Below are 17,589 nucleotides of genomic sequence, written 5' to 3'. Positions count from 1 at the left end.
AAACCAACTCGCCTCGCCAGTTTTCTCGACAGAAGGTCCTCCACACATTACAGCACTCACGACTTGATAAGTGCCTCTAGGATCTTCGTTGGTCACTCTTTTAGCACGCGGAGCGGCTTACACTGCTGTTAACGCAGGGCATTTCTCACAAAAAGAAGAGGGGGGGGGGGGGTGTAGAAGGATGCGGGCAAGGGATGGAGGCGGGAGCGAGCGAGCAGGTAAGATGATTAGTCCAGCGGCCGGGACCTCCCCAGAGGAAATTCAATATTTTGTCGGCGGGTAAGAAGGATAAAGGGAGATGATGAGGAAGAGATGAGGACAAAGACGGGGGGGGGGGGAGGGAGCTGGGACTCAGCAGGGGGGCCAGTCGACTACACCTCGCCGGAGCTACTGTTCTCCCACAGTCGCTACCGGCACCACACTCGGTGCTGCCCGCGCCGCGAACCAACATCCAGACATCTTCCCGACGTCTCGTCTGCCACTCCGACTCACAATCTGTCGAAAACTTTTCACTGATTCGATTGCTGCTGCTCGAACTCCTACTCCTACCAATCTATCGAAAACTTTTCATTGATTCGATTGCTGCTGCTCGAACTCCTATCAATCCATCGACCACTTTCGAATGTTTCGATTGCTGCTGCTCGAACTCCTATCAATCTAGCGAAAACTTTTGATTGTTTCGATTGCTGCTGCTCGAACTCCTATCAATCCATCGACAACTTTCATATGTTTCGATTGCTGCTGCTCGAACTCCTATCAATCTATCGGAAACTTTTGATTGTTTCGATTGCTGCTGCTCGAACTCCTATCAATCCATCGACAACTTTCGAATGTTTCGATTGCTGCTGCTCGAACTCCTATCAATCCATCGACAACTTTCGAATGTTTCGATTGCTGCTGCTCGAACTCCTATCAATCTATCGAAAATTTTCAATGTTTCTATTGCTGCCGCCCAAACTCCTATCAATCTATCGCAAAGTTTTGAATGTTTCGATTGCTGCCGCCCTGACTCCTATCAATCTATCGGAAACTTTTGATTGTTTCGATTGCTGCTGCTCGAACTCCTATCAATCCATCGACAACTTTCGAATGTTTCGATTGCTGCTGCTCGAAATCCTATCAATCCATCGCAAACTTTTGAATGTTTCGATTGCTGCCGCCCGAACGCCTACCATCTGTCGAAAATAGTCCAATGCAGCCTCAGTTGACGTTCGATCCCCAGCCAATTCGCTCAAGACTTCAAAATGACACGCCTTCTGTCCTCCAGTCAAAAACTTACAGACTAATCCTTTCAAAATAATCCGCTGTGTAACATTGTGTAGCTAAGTTTGCTGTGATGTTCTTATACTGTCTTCGCTTGTTTTTTTCCCTCTCTTTTAAATCCTGGATGGGAATCTCTCTTTTTTAAATCCTGGAAGGGAACGGAAAACCTCCCCCCCCCCCAACCTACCATCATTGCTATTCCCTGACTTTCCAAGACCATTTCTTACTTTCCTGAACTTTCCGCAATGACGCTCTTGTCGAGGTCAGCGAGATAACAGATAACTGCGCGCGAGACGCACTAACATCGTGTCAACACGACGACAAGACTACACCACTTACGCCCGATGGGTTTTCTCCCGCGCGGGACTTCTCGGCCGGCTATTCGAACCGGAGTTGCGGCGTCGTAAAATAAAAAAAAAAACACACGCACAGTCCTCTCCGTGTAATGGAACACGGCCATTAACACGAGGGGGAGGGGGGGAGGGGGTAGGAGGGACGCAGCTGATAACCGCGGGTTATTAAACATGCCTCGTTTCGTCACCATTCCTTCTGATATCTCGGGCTTATGTATACTCACTGCGCACTCTTGGGGAATCTTCAACTATCACTCCGGGACACACGCGCGGAAACGTACTACAAGCGTTTTCATTCAAATACTTCGTCGTACCCCCCCCCCCCCCCCCCAACCCACAAAGGTAGAACACGTAACTGGCCGTCTGGTCGGGGTGTAGGTGTGTCGGCGAGGCGGGATGATAAGCGCGACGCTCGCTGGTGCTTCTAGCGCGGTGTCTCCTCTGGACTGGCGCGCAGTCTTCTCGTCGTGCACAGGACAACTGTGAGATCTGAGCGGTGACCGTAACACAACATGACCGAGAAATGAAGATAAAGATGTAATGCAAGTCCCTCAAGGGCTTTCAAGAAGCTGTACTGGTTGTTTTACGCCTAAAAATTTACTCTGAAAACACGTGTTTTATCTATTTTAAACTCTTCTAAAAATACAGTTTATTTACTTAATCCGTAATCTAAAGAACTTTTCGGCCCTCAGCGAATTCTTAAATGCTCTTCGTAAGCAGACCCACTCGGATATCTTAAGTAGTTTGAAATCGCTTTCTCACCAACAACATGCTGTTGTGAAGTTTTTTTTACAAAACACGCGGAAGTTTGGTTTTTTATTCGGCAGCGGAAACGTCACAGCCACACATTGTTCAAGAGAATCAGCCATTTTTTTTTTTAGTGTCACGAGTGCACAAAACCACCCAAAAAAAAAACCGCTAAAGGAACCACACACTCTTCGTTTTTGGGTGACGCCGCTTGGCAGAATCCATCGATAGAGACCTGCAAAATTCGCGGATTCATTTCGTGATATGCTACAATTCAAATAATTATACCTTGGCGCTGCTTCTGCAATTGGTTCACTGTTAATCTGGAGGACTGAGGGCCAATTAGGGACCCTCACTCAAAGAAGTGTCGAATCACAGACACTCGGTCGAGACGACTCACAAGCCAGCAGCCGATGAACAGGTGGCATTTGCCCGAGTGTGTAGAGTGTAGTAGAGTCTATCCTGGAGGTCATTGAATACGCGAAATTTTGCAGGTCTCTATCCATCGACCATTTCCAGGTTCCGCAGCTACTGAACGAAGCAGCGAAATCTAGCGGTCACTTCGGCAACTGAGAAGGAGCACAGTCGTGGAGTGCTGGACGAACGGGCCGGAAAGAGTCTAGGGGGGGGGGGGGGGGGAGGTAACTGCGAAGCATTCAATGTTTTGCCCCGCCCGGGGAAGCTCCCATTGATGAATATGCAAAGCGGAGATGATGGTGGTGGGGGTGGTGTAGGGGGAAGGAGGAGGGAAGGCCTGGAGCGCCACGCCGGCATGTTTGGAGTCGGCTGGAGACACCAATTATCCTGGCTGGTGATTAAATCAACACCCAGGTTAATCAGCCCATGTGCAGAGGGTGCGTGAGGGGGCGAACGGGTTACGGCGGGGGTTGAGCCCCTTCGACGCTGCAAGGAGCCGGGGGTTGCAAAACACCCCCGCGGGACGGGCCCCAGGAGATGGGAGATGGGGGATCTCCTTCCCGCATCCGGGGAGCTCCCTTTATCACCCCCCTACCTCCCCCGGATTAATTAATATCAATCCGAGAAGGATTGGAGGTGGTGGGTGAGGGAGGGGGGGAAGCTTTATGAGGACTTGAGAGAGAGAGAGACAGAGGAGGTGATGAGGAAGCGGAGGCGAGCGAGCAACCAATCCCAACCGCTGGTTGGGCCCCGCCACACGTTACACACACCCTCCTTGCGGACTGGAATGCGCGCGCACCCTGTATAAATCTCCTCTCCAACCCTCCCTTCCAACCGAGCAACCCGATGGAGACCGGCGCCCCACCGCGGGCGTCGCGCGAACTACCCCGGAGATTCCTCAAGCATGGATGCGGGTTCTCGTCTTCTTAGCACGAGGGCCGTCATCGGCTCGCAACTCGCCGGTGTAACTTGTTAAACTGAGCATTTAGGTCGGGTCTCACGCAAAACGTTTTTTTGACGTGATAACGTCTTATAAATCGATGAACGCCTGGCTGCACACACGAAAAATTGCCACGTTCCGCCTGAGCCGAACGTGCAAGAACCGGGCCAACCACCGTGCGAGAAAAATCTTCTATAACAATTATTTAAATTAAATTTGCAAAAATTTGTAAATGATATTTGAAAATTAAAAAGTATGCAATTTTTCAACAATGTTTTCTTATGGCGTCATCACGTAAAATTATTGTCCGTAAATAGACTTTACAGACAACCCCCTTTTTTATTATTGTTTAATCGTAATTACCTATCATTAAGGGATATTTCTATAAATTTACATTATACATATCTTGCTTTGGTGACAGAACAGCAAATACCACAGATTAATTTTGTTAAATATTGTTATAGGCCTACCCCTTAATTAGTAATGACGATCAAAATTTAAAAAATCGACCACACCTTAAAATTATTTATATATATATATATATATTTATATATATATATATATATATAACAAATGGCACACAACAAATAAAAGTATCTTTTATTATTGAATAATGTGTAATCCTACACCAATCGCATGCGAGTTTATATAAGTAATGCTTTTTTTTTTTGTTTCCTTTTTGGAATAAACTTAATTTCCGCCAAATAACCTACGACTCAGTATCACATCATGAATTTTCATCTGATTATTTTATTTTTTAAATGTAAACCCGGCTTCATGCGCACGTCCCAGAGAAATCATACAGACGAAGGACCTTGAAAGCAACGCATGCTGACAGCTCAGACTTGTTGCCTTATCAGTAGGGACCGGAAAAATTCGCGGGTTCAATGACCTGTAGGATGAACTCCATAGTTCTACGTACACTCGGTCAAATGTCACCCACTCATTGGCTGCTGTGTTTTGAGACGTTAAAACGTAGCAGACTGTTTTTCGATAAAACTATGGTTGGGTGTATCTCATTGGTCCAGAGTAATCCAGGTAGAGTTGTGAGCCAATAGCAGAGGCAGCACTGAGGTATAACTATTCGTATTTTAGCCTATCGCGAAATGAATTCGCGAATTTTTCCGGTCTCTACTTAACAGGCAATCGAACCGCGGATCCGCAGAAGAGTTCCAGGCCGTGGATTGCCGCCCACTGCCTCTGGTTGTGGAAATAGATGTTAGGTTTCGACGGATGGTCGGTGACCCTGAGGTGTACGAGAGTCGGGTAATTCTGTGGGGTTGCAGTCAGGACTCGAAACCCGCGCTGTGCTGAGGACGATTTCAAGAGCATGCTGGGAGAATACCTGAGATTTGTCATTCAGGTTCGTGGGTTCGAACCCCAGTGGGGAAAACCCTTCCGTGCCGCCCTCCATGCGAGGTGCGTGGGTTTTCACTAATCCTTATTATTAAAAGGCGTTTATTTAAATTTTTATCCTCTTGATATACACCCCGAGGGGTATGCACGAAAGAATTTTCTTTTCTAAATTTTGATTCGGTATAATATTATTAGCCACTACATTCTCTTTCTTTTATTTTGGTTTAAAGGCATGATTACTTTATATATATATTTATATAGATTATATATTATTAAATGCGATTATATATATATACATTTCATATCTAAATTGTTTGTATCTTCGTTAGTTTTTTACATAAATATTCAGGTTATTAAATATCTTTAAATCTTTATAACTTTGGCATTAGATAGATTTTTTAAAAAAAAGGCCTTTTTATAGTCTGCCTATAATACGTTATACTTCAGGCAGCTCATGTGTATCGTATGTGCTAAAATTTTTTTATTATTTTTCATATTTGTATTTACATGTTAAATCAGTTCTTATTCAAATGTATTTTGTGACAATTTTTTTGTATGTGTACCCAGTTAGTAAAGATGTGTGTGGTTATGTGTAAGACAAGGGTGTACCTAGTTAGTAAAGATGTATGTGTAAGTGTAAGACGAGGCGGTCACGCCTTAAGAGCGTGCATCAGATGGAGTTAAACTTTCTAATACAGTCATCCAGGATTCGGAAGATTACTACTATACTTTTACACGTTTAGCATTTCTGTTGACGCATTAAAAGAATTTAAATGTTGGTGAACATTTTAAATGCATAACATTTTGAAAATATCAATTGAAAGTTGCTTTAAAAGCATACTGTAATTGCCATTTTTAGCCATTTTCAAACGACGTTGTAGCCAAGAAATATAGGCACATCTCCATTCTGTTTTAATAGGCAAAAACTGTATTTCTTCGCCAGAAACTTTGTCGCTTTGTCCCCCATTGTCACCGCGACAAATCTCGAGTAATCTTCCTAAACCGAAGGCACTGCACGCGTTTATAGCATACTGCTGGGCGCGCCGGACTGCCGTGTATGTGTGAGAATGGAACAAGAGATACTCGCGGTTCCTATCTTGGAATGCGAAGAAGCGTCAAAGAGGAGACGAAGATAGATTTCTACCTGACCCGGCGCGCCGCGGCATTGCTGCGTAAGCTCAGATTACCAGGAAGTATTACCACCCTCGTAAATAACCAAAAGAAAAATTTTTTTGTTGTAAATTTGTAAATGTACTATTTTCCTAACTCTGATCATTTAATGTGTTTTAAAGGATAACTATATAAGAAAATAAGCTTAATTAAGTTGTAAGTAAGTTTATTCAAAGTTAATTGCAATTTTGAATGCATTAATAAGCCGCACGATGACTGGTTGTTAGACTGTAAGGTATAACTAAGTGTCTAAATTTTGGCTGTTAGGGTGTACAGAGAGTTTCAATCCTCCAATGAATACATAAAAATGTGTTTAGATGTAGCACCAAGACTTGGTGACCAAGTACTAAACAGCTATATCGTATTTGTTAGCACTTCGAAAATTCTAATTCATAGATAGTGTTGATGATTTTGGTGGTTGCTACCAGTGTAAAAAAAAATTAAGTACTTAATTATTTATATCAATTACATCATATTTCTGCACGAATTAATTATTTTGAACTGATTTTTGCTACAAGTTGACGCTTCATTTTCAACGAATATCCAAAAACTTATTCCACAAAGTATTTTTTTGTAAAACCATTTCTAGAGTTCAACAGTTTAATGGTAAACGATAGTTTTACCATTATAACTAAATTTATGTTATTTATTTTAAAGGTCCTCTGATTCATAATGGTTCGTGTCAAAATAATTATATAACTATCTAAATTAATTATAGGTTAAACCCGACATTCAATTTTATGAATTTTATTGTCAATGTAATTAAATTTATTATAACTAAATTTGCTACTTGATTATAGATATAGAGTTGATTTATTCAACCTGTGAAGTTAACTCGCCAATACATTTTTTTTTTTGATTGCTTGAATTGATACATTTTGCTTAAAACTTCACACCATTAAAGTATTTTATAGTCTGAAGTTAATTTGAAACCAACAATTGAGAAGGTCATTTGCAATAAAACCTGTGTTCAGAAATTAGTTCAATTGCAATTATGTAACTTTTAAGTTACAGAAAATATTTAAATTTTAACTGGACAAATATGTGAACAATAACTTTTACATTCAAATTCTGGAACACATTATTCCTTATTATTTTTTTTGTACTTTGTAGGACTGTATCAACTTTAAATGTACACTACTGTATCTTATTTATGTTCACGTCGTTTGTTATATTGTGTATATGTTGTATATGTGATTGTGTTACTGTATCTTGACCAGTGTTCTTTGCCGTGTGTTCTTGTTAGCCTACATTGATAAAAATAAAACCACTGTAACTTATGTACTGGTACTTAATCATGCAATTATGTAAATTAAAATTGTTTTCATAGGATAAAATGTCTGTGCTATACAACAGAAAACCAAGAACAATCTCTGTGTTGCTGTAGTTTATGTAATTTTTGTTTTTCATTGTCCTTCTGTTGGTGATCGTTGTGGAAGTAACTGAGAAATCGAGGTCGAGGTAACTCACAGGAATGACTATCGCTCGTTACTAACGCACTAATTACATAATGTATAAAAATTGTGTGCGTGGGTGCTACGCGTATTACAAGTGACATTTAGTTCCGTACTAAATGCCATTTTGTTTACGAAATGCGAACTGTGTTGCTATCAACACTACGTATTTTTTATTTGTACTTGTGGCTGAAATTGGGTATTACTAATTTATATATGAGAAACAAAATTGTTTGTTTGAAACGCAAAAAATTTGGTTCTTTTTTGAAAGAAGTAAATACATCAATGTTATTTTATACACTAAGACTGTATTATGTACGGTGATTATAATTTATTAAAATTGTGATCCATATATACTTAATCGTATAAAATGTGAACTAAGCTACTACGGAGATTGAAAAAAGAACTGTTGGCGACTTCAGCGTGTATCTTAGAGTGAAAACTACGAACTTATAATTGTCCTGCGAAATATCTTGCTTCGACTATTATGCTGGACCACGAACTTCAGGACGAGGGATAACTAAATCAAGAACCCCATAATTCAAATTTCATAATACCTTGAAGAACCTGGGTATACATGATGATAGTCAAACTCCGAATATAGAGTTGATGTCTAAGGATCTACTGGTTATTTCTACTGCTACCTACCAACAAACGCCGTGACAATGAAGACATTTATGGAGTGTCATGACTATATGTTATGGTTGGACGAATAACACCACGATATCCTTTGACTTATGTTTGGAACTACAGAAGGATTAAAGTGGTATGGAGTTACTGTTAATTGACAGTGTAAATATGTATGTGAAGTGCTTTGAAATATTAGTAGGTAATCCAAACGACGTGCTGATCTGTAGATTTATTCCTGATTAATTAATGTAACATCAATATTATAATATTCAATTTGCTGCACCAATTATTGTGAAGTAATTTTCCATAACTATCATCAATTTAGAAAAGTTTATCGTAAAGTGCTTTACCATAACTGACAAGCCTGTACCAGCTATATTTTGTTTTATTTAACTTTGAGTTCTCTATAATTGATTATGCTAGTCTAGAGTTGGTTTGTATTATCCCAGATAAAGCAAATTAAATGAATTTAAACTAATTTGGAATGTTAATATCTCCGACTTTGATTTTACATTGTTTCTCATAGAGGAAACTGAACCTTGTAATTTGGCGACATGTACTTCATGTTAAATTCAGTGTCACATCCAGAGATTAGAGAAATATACAGATGGAGAATGTCTGACTTTTGACGAGGGGGTTTAGATTATCGTATTTTGTCCGTAGTATTTAAAGATCATCAAAAAAAATTGGTTGTCTGTAAATTCGGGTTACGTACGATAGTTTAACGTGACGTCATAACAAAACATTGATGAAATGATTGCATACTTTATGAATAAAATTGAATCATTTTTATTGAATTATCACTATTTTGCATGGATACAAAATGAAATCTACAATTTAATTGATAAATTTAATTTTATTTGCACTCATTAATTCAAATATTTTTATTACTTTAACGAACAGATTATTTTAACTATAACTTTTTGAATGAAAGTGATTGTTTAATTGGAATGTTCAATTGGCTCCATAAAATAGTATATTCCCTTGCACGTCGGTTAGGCGGTTCAACTTGATATTAAAATTTCTAAATATTTTTAAAATTCTCTTTTATGTTTCTTTTTGTTTATTGCTCTTTATTTTGGAAAAATGAAAAAAAAACCAAAAAAATTAATTAATAAAAAATAGTTTAGTTAAAGTACTAAATTTAAAAGCTACTTTCGAAAAGCCCGCCTTAACCTATTTAATATAATAGTAGATTCATAGGCCAAACGAGTGGAAGATAGATGCGGCACAAGCGTAGAATGAACGTAACGGGACAATGAGTCATGCTTTTTCGTGCGTGCAGCCGGCGTTCATCGATTTATTAGACGTTGTTACGTCAAAAAATTAATTAATAAAAAAATTTGGTTGTCTGTAAAGTCGGTTTTCGGACGATAGTTTAACGTGACGTCATAACAAAACATTGATGAAATGATTGCATACTTTATGAATAAAATTTAATCATTTTTATTTTAATATTAAAAGAATAAATACTTGAAATTATACTAGTAATCAGATTTTTAAAATGCAAGAATAATTAACCTTTATTGCCGAAATTGTTGTTATAAGCATTGAAAACCACATTAACTTTTTTCACTTTATAAACAGTCGACGAAACAGTTCACCTGTAGATGACTTGTAATTAATTTTAAAAACTGGCGTTTAGCTATAAAGTTTAAATATAATTATGAACAAGTTTTCATATTAATAAACTGTAATCAAATATCTACCAATTATATGAATCACTATAATTTTTTAGTCAATTGTAACATAGCCTATTATTACTGCACTGGCCGACAGCGTAACGGAACACAGTGTAACGGAACAAAGAGCGTAACGGGACACAGCGTAACGGAACAATGAGCGCAACGGGACACTTTTTTTGTGCGTGCAGCCGGAGTTCTTCGATGTATTAGACGTCACGTCAAAAATAGTTTAGTTAAAGTACTAAATTTAAAAGCTAATGATTAATTAATTAATAAAAAAATAGTTTAGTTAAAGTACTAAATTTAAAAGCTACTTTTGAAAAGCCCGCCTTAACCTATTTAATATAATAGTAGATTCATAGGCCAATCTAGTGGAAGAGAGATAGATGCGGCGCAAAGGTACAATGAGCGTAACGGGATAATGAGTCATCCTTTTTCGTGCGTGCAGCCGGCGTTCATAGATTTATTAGACGTTGTTACGTCAAAAATTAATATTTGCACTTATAGAAATTATTAACTAATTTGGAAAATTTTCTATCATAGTTCCTAGTTTCCCATTACAACTATTCGAAATGTATTCAAGTTAAAGTGCGGTATGTATTATAACACTATTTTTACTTTTGTGATTATAATATATTAATATGAAACAAGACTAAATAGGATGAGTGAATCGCTGGAGTGTACATATATACGTATGCGTAGCACTGTGGCTGTGGCTCGCATCGGTTGTTGTGCGTCCGTGGCCTTGGGAAGGGTTTATCTTGACAAGGGGCCCGCAGGGTGGGGGGAAGAAAGGTAACACCTCCCGAATGGTGTGGAGAAGACAGTACGAGAGCGATAACCGACACTTTTTTTGTCTCCTCCTTTTGCTCTCTTCGCGGTCACACACACACACACCCAAATGCAGATGCCAGGCGCGAGCTGAGAACTTGCTGCTCTGATGAACGCTCTTAACTTCGCCACTTAAAATAAGGCAATAAATAAATAAATAATGTAAATATAATATTATACGATAACATAATATACATATAATAAATATTATAATAAATAATCATATAATATAAATATAATGAATACTATAAAATTAATAATATACTATAATATAAAATAAATATAATAAATAATGATAAGGGACCGGAAAAATTCGCGGATTCATTTCGCGTTATGCTAGAATCCAAACAACTGTACCTTCAATGTTGCTTCTGTGATTGGCTTACAGTTTGTCTGAAGGACTTTCAGCCAATGAAAAAACCTTCAACCAAAAAAGTATCGAATCGCAAGCACCCCGGTTGACAGGTGTCACGGGTCAATAGCCAATGAGCAGGTGGCATTTGCCTGAGTGTGTAGGGGGTTGTGGAGTCCATCCCAGATGTCACTGAAAGCGCGAATTTCTCCAGTCTCTAATAATGATATAAATAATATAAATATAATAACATAATATAACATAATAATATAAATATTATAAATAATATAAATAATTAATAAACAAACATTATTTGCTCATAGGGGTCGTCAGCTGACGGGAGTGGCCTACCTTGAGCTTGGCTAGGGGTCGTCAGCTGACGGGAGTGGCCTACCTTGAGCTTGGCGAGGCGCGGGTTGTCCGACGCCAACTTGGCCAGCGCCTGGTAGTCCGCCTGGGAGGCTCGCACCAGCCACTCGCGGCCCTTCGTGTCCAGCTGCGGCCAAAGAGAACACACCCTTCACGGAGCCGCCCATGGAGGTCCTAGTCTACGGCAGCACTTTCCAATTTTATTTTATTTTTTCGGCCAGGAAACCAGAGGTGCCCCCCCCCCCCAAAAAAAACTATGACTCACCCCCCCCCCCAAACACTATGACTCACCCCCCCCCAAACACTATGACTCACCCCCCCAAACACTATGACTCACCCCCCCAAACACTATGACTCACCCCCCCCCTAACCTAATGATGCGCAACCCCCCCCCCCCCGCCCCCGGAAATTTTTTATGCCATTTTCTCAATGATTTACTCAATTATTTTTAATATTATACTTTTTTAGTATTATATTTTAACACATTTTGCATTAATTAAAACTGATTTTCTAATAATAATTTTGGTCATATCAGGTAAAATTTCCATCCTGAACCGACAGATGCCAAACTGCTTTTGTTGAGGAAAGTGCGGGGTTGTCAATTTGATTTACAAGATCCCTTTCAATTATCAAAGCACCAGAAACATATTTTCACATTAGAAGCTATAATTATGTAAATAATATATACATTTTTCTCGTATTTTAACCACCACCCCCCCCCCCCCCCTGAAATTTTAATGACGCAGTCTGCGTCGTTACCCCCCCCCCCCCTTGTGGGCACCCCTGAGGAAACCCTGCGATCCTACTTTCTTCTTTCGCAGAACCCCCCCCCCCCCCCCAACAACTCCTTCAAAGAAAGTATCTTCAGCTTCTCCCCGGTTGCAGCCGCGGTCCAAGGCGAATACATCACCGACGTTTCGGTCGACATTGCAATTGCCATCATCAGGTTAACTGAATCTGTGTGGGCCAATCGGGAAAAACTCCTCTCTCTCGGGCGAGGATATTAAAGGCAGAACATGCAAAATAACTTTCAGTAGGTAACTCTACCCTGATGATGGTCATTGCGATGTCGACCGAAACGTCGGTTCAGTGATTACATTCGCCTTGTACGCGACTTCAACCAAGAAGCCAAGCTACTGAAGACAATGGCTACGAGAGCCTTCTATCTTTCTTATCCTTCAAAGAAACCTATTTGACAATAATTTTGAACATTCAAACCCAAAATTTATTTTATTTACCCCTCATTGTTATAGACCCCTTGATACCTAGTAGTTTGCATGCTGTTATATTCGAAATGAACCGCTGATCTATGGAATGGGTGTCTCGGGAAGGGGACAAGGGGGGGGGAGCCTACATTCATAGTGATGAGAGCCACACACGAACAGTTCCGAAATCCTCTGAATTGTGTCGATCGCTCGTAAAAAAAACCCACCATATTGCAAGGGTTTATATTATTTACGGTGGTCATAAGAGTATTTTTAAATAATGCTAACCTAACATAATAAACCTTTCATGTAAGTTTCGATAACCTAACCTAACCTACCCTCCCGGAAAACAATAAAGAACTATTACTTATTACACTGACCGAACCGAACCTAACCTTTTACTTCGGTAAACTTCGGAACTGTTCGTGTTGTTTTTGCGGCTTTCGCTCTGTGAACTTTAGGCTATGCGGCTAAAAATGCATGATTACATGGTAACTGGTTGAAACCGTTTTTTGGGTATATTTCAAAGAAAAACTCCTATTGCAGTCGTTAGGTGCGACTTGAGGAAATGTTTTACTTAGTTTTTAGTTTCATGGTCCATAGACAAAAAAAATCATTGTGATCTCAAAAGTTTATATATAAGAAGCCCAAATTATTAAATTAAGTTTATTAATTTAAAAGTATTTTCAGAATAAATTTGGTTCTAACAATTTAATCGTCTGCACACAAATTAATCACTCCAATCGAATGTTTTTTGCGGACCTCGTTGTTTAAGTGCCATACGCAGAGACCGGAAAAATTCGCCGGTTCAATGACCTCCAGGATGAACTCCATAGTTCTACGTACACTCGGTCAAATGCCACCCACTCATTGCCTGCTGTCTTGTGAGACGTCCCAACGTAGCAGCCGGTGATTCGCTAAAGCTTTGGTTTGGTGTTTCTCATTGGCCTAGAGTCACCCAGGTGAGTGGTGAGCCAATAGCAGAGGCGGCACTGAGGTTAACTATTTGTATATTAGCCTATCGCGAAATGAATTCTCGAATTTTTCCGGTCTCTAGCCATACGTTGCTAAAGATTTTTGGCGTAGTAGGCATTGATAGTTGGCTCTTGTCGAGGTAGGCCGAACTTGATGCCACATGGTAGTCTCAGCTCCTGTACTAACAGGCTACTTACCAACTCTCTATCATATCTGTAATCATCTTCTCAGCCTCCTTTTTTGCATTGCTAAATGGAGCATGCATGGGGCCTGCCATATTGGTTTTTCACTGCCTTTTTTAATGCAATGGTAACCTACGTTCGTTTCTCCAAGATCAGTATCCCCCAGGAGAACACATCCTGCTTGTTTCGTAGAAGAGCAGTAACTTCTACTTCACGAGGTAAGGTTCTCCTGAATTCACTTAAATAATTGCTCTGGTTAAGCACTTAGTGATGGTAGAGAGCGATTGAGAAGTGGAGTAGTTTTACAGTGGATTACCATGACTGGTTCACAGGTGGCTAGTAATGGTTCAAAACCCTTCAATTTTTTTTTTCAAATCGAGGTTGACCACCCTTACTGGCACAATATCACTTACCTTGGTAATGTTGTGGGAGATCAAGAGCCTATCGAGGCCTATTGTCATACCAGGCTCGATTACGTAGGTCATGTTGCCCCTAGGGTATCTCTGTATTCTGGCTGCTAATATTTGTTGAAGTTTGGCCGGAATTGAAATAGTTTCGTTGACAACTACCGGCATTATGGGCACTTATAATATTGTTTGGGAGGGTGAACAATGCTTACCTCCTCACTTCATATTCGCCATGCCTGGCCTTCCATGTTGAGAACTAATCCATATAGATTCATGACGTCCATTCCCAATATTACCTCATCAGTAATACCGGCATCAAAAATTTTCCAGTTTTTAACTTTACCTTCAAATCCAGGTGTCCATGCAAAGGTGATGACTCCAGTTTGTATAGGACTAGCGTCCTTCTCAGCTGTTTTTTATTCACGGTGTATGTATTAACTATAGATGCTCCAGTGTCGACTTTTAACTAAGCAATGTCTGTATTTGACGTATCCATTGAGTAACAGACTTGTTTCCTCTATGGAGTAAAGGTACAGTGAACACCCCGGGAAGCCTTCATTTCACAGACGAGAGAGCCACACCGAAAGTTCCCCGAAGTTCATGCTCGCTTTTTTTTTTTTGTTCTATCTGATTGTATAAACCGGTGTGGCATTAAATTTTGCGGTCGATTAGGATAGGTTAGCTACATTAAAAATACTGTAAAATCATTTTATGGTTGCTTAGTAAATAACTTTTTAATATGTAGCTAACCAGGGCTAGCAAACTGTTTACATGATTTCACAGTATCTTTAATGTAGCTATCCTAACCAAATCAACCGTCCACAATGTTTTAAAGTATTTATAATGTAGCTAACCGAACCTAATTGATCATTAGTTATCATGAGTTGTACAAAATAAACATTCTCGGAATATGGGGTGTCCCGAGAATATTTGTGGAAAACAAAGACTTCCTAGATTTTATACGGTATGAAAAATATACAAATCCACGAAGTACGTTTCTTCAATTAGGTATTTTCCTCTAAAAACAATAACAAATAAATACCATTGCCTTGTTAATGGTCTCTCCTTTTATCAACACCGCCATATTTATTTACAATAAACAAAAAAAAACCAAAGATGCACGATCGGGCGTTTGGCTCTCTTGTCTGTGAAAAGAAGGATTCCCGAACACCCCAGGGACTATTGCTTCCTGAAATGCTGGCATAATCCTCTTCATACCAGCTACTGCTCGTTCTCCTGGTGCTATTCTTGCTGTGGGATTTTCTTGTGTGTCGGGAGGTCCCATTGAATTTGCCCTAGTTCCTCGTTGGCAAAGCAATGTGGGCGACCTCCTGTTCACTGGAACTGGTAAACCTTGAGTACCATTCAGCAGCTTCTTCAGAGCCCGGATAATATCCCTTTCGATGGTGGTATCCATATGGTTTCCCTCATGGTATTGGTTCTTATTTCCTGTTCTCACTGTATGGGCCCGTTTCGGTGCTGCCTTGGTCCTTGTAGGGGGAGGGGGGGGGTCATGCTCCATTGGAGGCCTGGGGGTACATGGTGGGATGACAGATGCTCGGTGGGGCCGAAGTTGGTATGGGTTTCCCCAACCTCTCGACGTAACCGCTCAGATGTCATTACAATGCCGTGATTTGAAAAAGCGTATGTTTCCCGGTTCTTTGGAACCCATGTCCAGCATTGGTTTTCTGGTGTTGAGCATGCAAAAGAACCATCCAATATCCCTAATGGGATTTATGCCCTTACCGGGATCAGTTGTCCGAAGGAGTTAGATGTAAGTGCAGGTGTGAACCTTAAAGTATGTATTGATATTGGTGTCCCTGGATGCATTGCGCGCCGATTCCATCTCTAGGGCGTGAACCAGGTGATCGCAAATCTTCTTGTGGCAGTTTCATCGCAGTTCTCCTCGCCTTGATGCTCGTGTTTCTCGAAGCAATGTAGGCACCATCAATTTCCAGAGCGTAAACAAGGTATTCGGAAATATTCTAGTGTCGGACCAAACAAAAGGTTTACTGGACCTCCATATCCCTGAGTTAGTTGTTGTCGGATCTCTGCAGGAACCTCTGGGTAGGCATGAGGTACAAGCCTCTCGATGTCTGCTTCGAACTCCTGAAGAGTTTCTGTTGGCATGTCTTTAAAGCACACCCATATGTCGATTGCCATACCTCAGCTCTAGGGCTTCTACAAGCACTGAACATTCCTTCTGGGCCTGCAACTGGTGTGGTCTGCAGCAGCTCCAGAGGAGATCCTTGCGTGGCGAAGACGAGTGCTGCAGCTTTCTCCTCCACGCTCCAAAAATTCACTTCAGCAGCTGCCTCGGACTGTCGCCTGTTTGCTACACACGAAGATTGGCCATCGAAGGTGGGTGGCTTGAATTTTGAGCGGCCGTTGGAAGTGCCCTCGACCTCGACATCCCCTGAGACACTATTTCGTCTTGAAGCAGCTGAAACTTCTTTAATCAGCTATTGGCACTCTACAACTACAAATTTCCACATGCCGTTCGGTTGCCTGTTCGAGATAAATCAGCTGTGGCTATTTCCAGGCAGGTTTTAAGCAATGAAAAATTTCGGTCGAGTTCGATAATGGGTAAAAAGTGACCAAGGGAGTAGAAATGGGAAAGGTATTTTTTTAAAAAACAGGAAAATCACCTAACTCTCTTAATATGACAGAATTCCGCTACCGTTATAAGTTAACATATCTCCAAATAATGCCTAAAAATTTGTTAAAATATTATTGATACGACTAATTATAACTGCATGAGAAAAAAATGGGGTTGGAGGACAAAACAAAATTCAATCTCCCTTAGTAGACACACTATTTAAACATCGAATTATGTTAAAACCTCATAAAAATTATCAAAAACGTTTGTCTGAAACAAGTGTTGCCAAGACCAACCATTGCTGTCAGGAATTGAAAACACAGGGGTTGAAATACAAAAATATCATAATATCCATAACATGTTCACTATTGAATTCATTTTTATTTATTGTAAAAAGTTTTTTGTAGGTGCATATAGAACTTTCCTCTGAAATATTTTTATACTACTAACACTTACTGTAAGGGGTAAAAAAAAACAGGGGTTGAACAACAAAGAACTCATAACTACCTATCAAATAAGTACAAATTGTGTGTAAATCTTGTAAAAAATTATCTAAATTTGTTGTTTGAAACAATTTTCCATACAACTAACTATTGCTGCAAAAACAGAAGTTAAAAAAGGAAAAAAATGTACAACTAAATTATTAAATACACT

The 17,589-nt window shown here is 40.0% G+C and overlaps 1 protein-coding gene across 1 annotated transcript in view; it reads right to left on the bottom strand.

Moving 5' to 3' along the window:
• LOC134538141 (ankyrin repeat domain-containing protein SOWAHB) overlaps window positions 1–17,589 on the bottom strand; it is a 288,272-nt gene that overhangs the window by 230,238 nt on the left and 40,445 nt on the right. The window contains exon 6 of the mRNA XM_063379181.1: window positions 11,593–11,694. Within this exon, the coding sequence (XP_063235251.1) occupies window positions 11,593–11,694 (102 nt within the window). The remainder of the gene's footprint in view (window positions 1–11,592; window positions 11,695–17,589) is intronic.

The sequence above is a fragment of the Bacillus rossius genome, chromosome 13, assembly GCF_032445375.1.
Source record: "Bacillus rossius redtenbacheri isolate Brsri chromosome 13, Brsri_v3, whole genome shotgun sequence".
NCBI lineage: Eukaryota > Metazoa > Arthropoda > Insecta > Phasmatodea > Bacillidae > Bacillus > Bacillus rossius.
The sequence above is the reverse complement of the archived record's forward strand: the minus strand, read 5'-3'. Positions and strand labels throughout refer to the sequence as shown.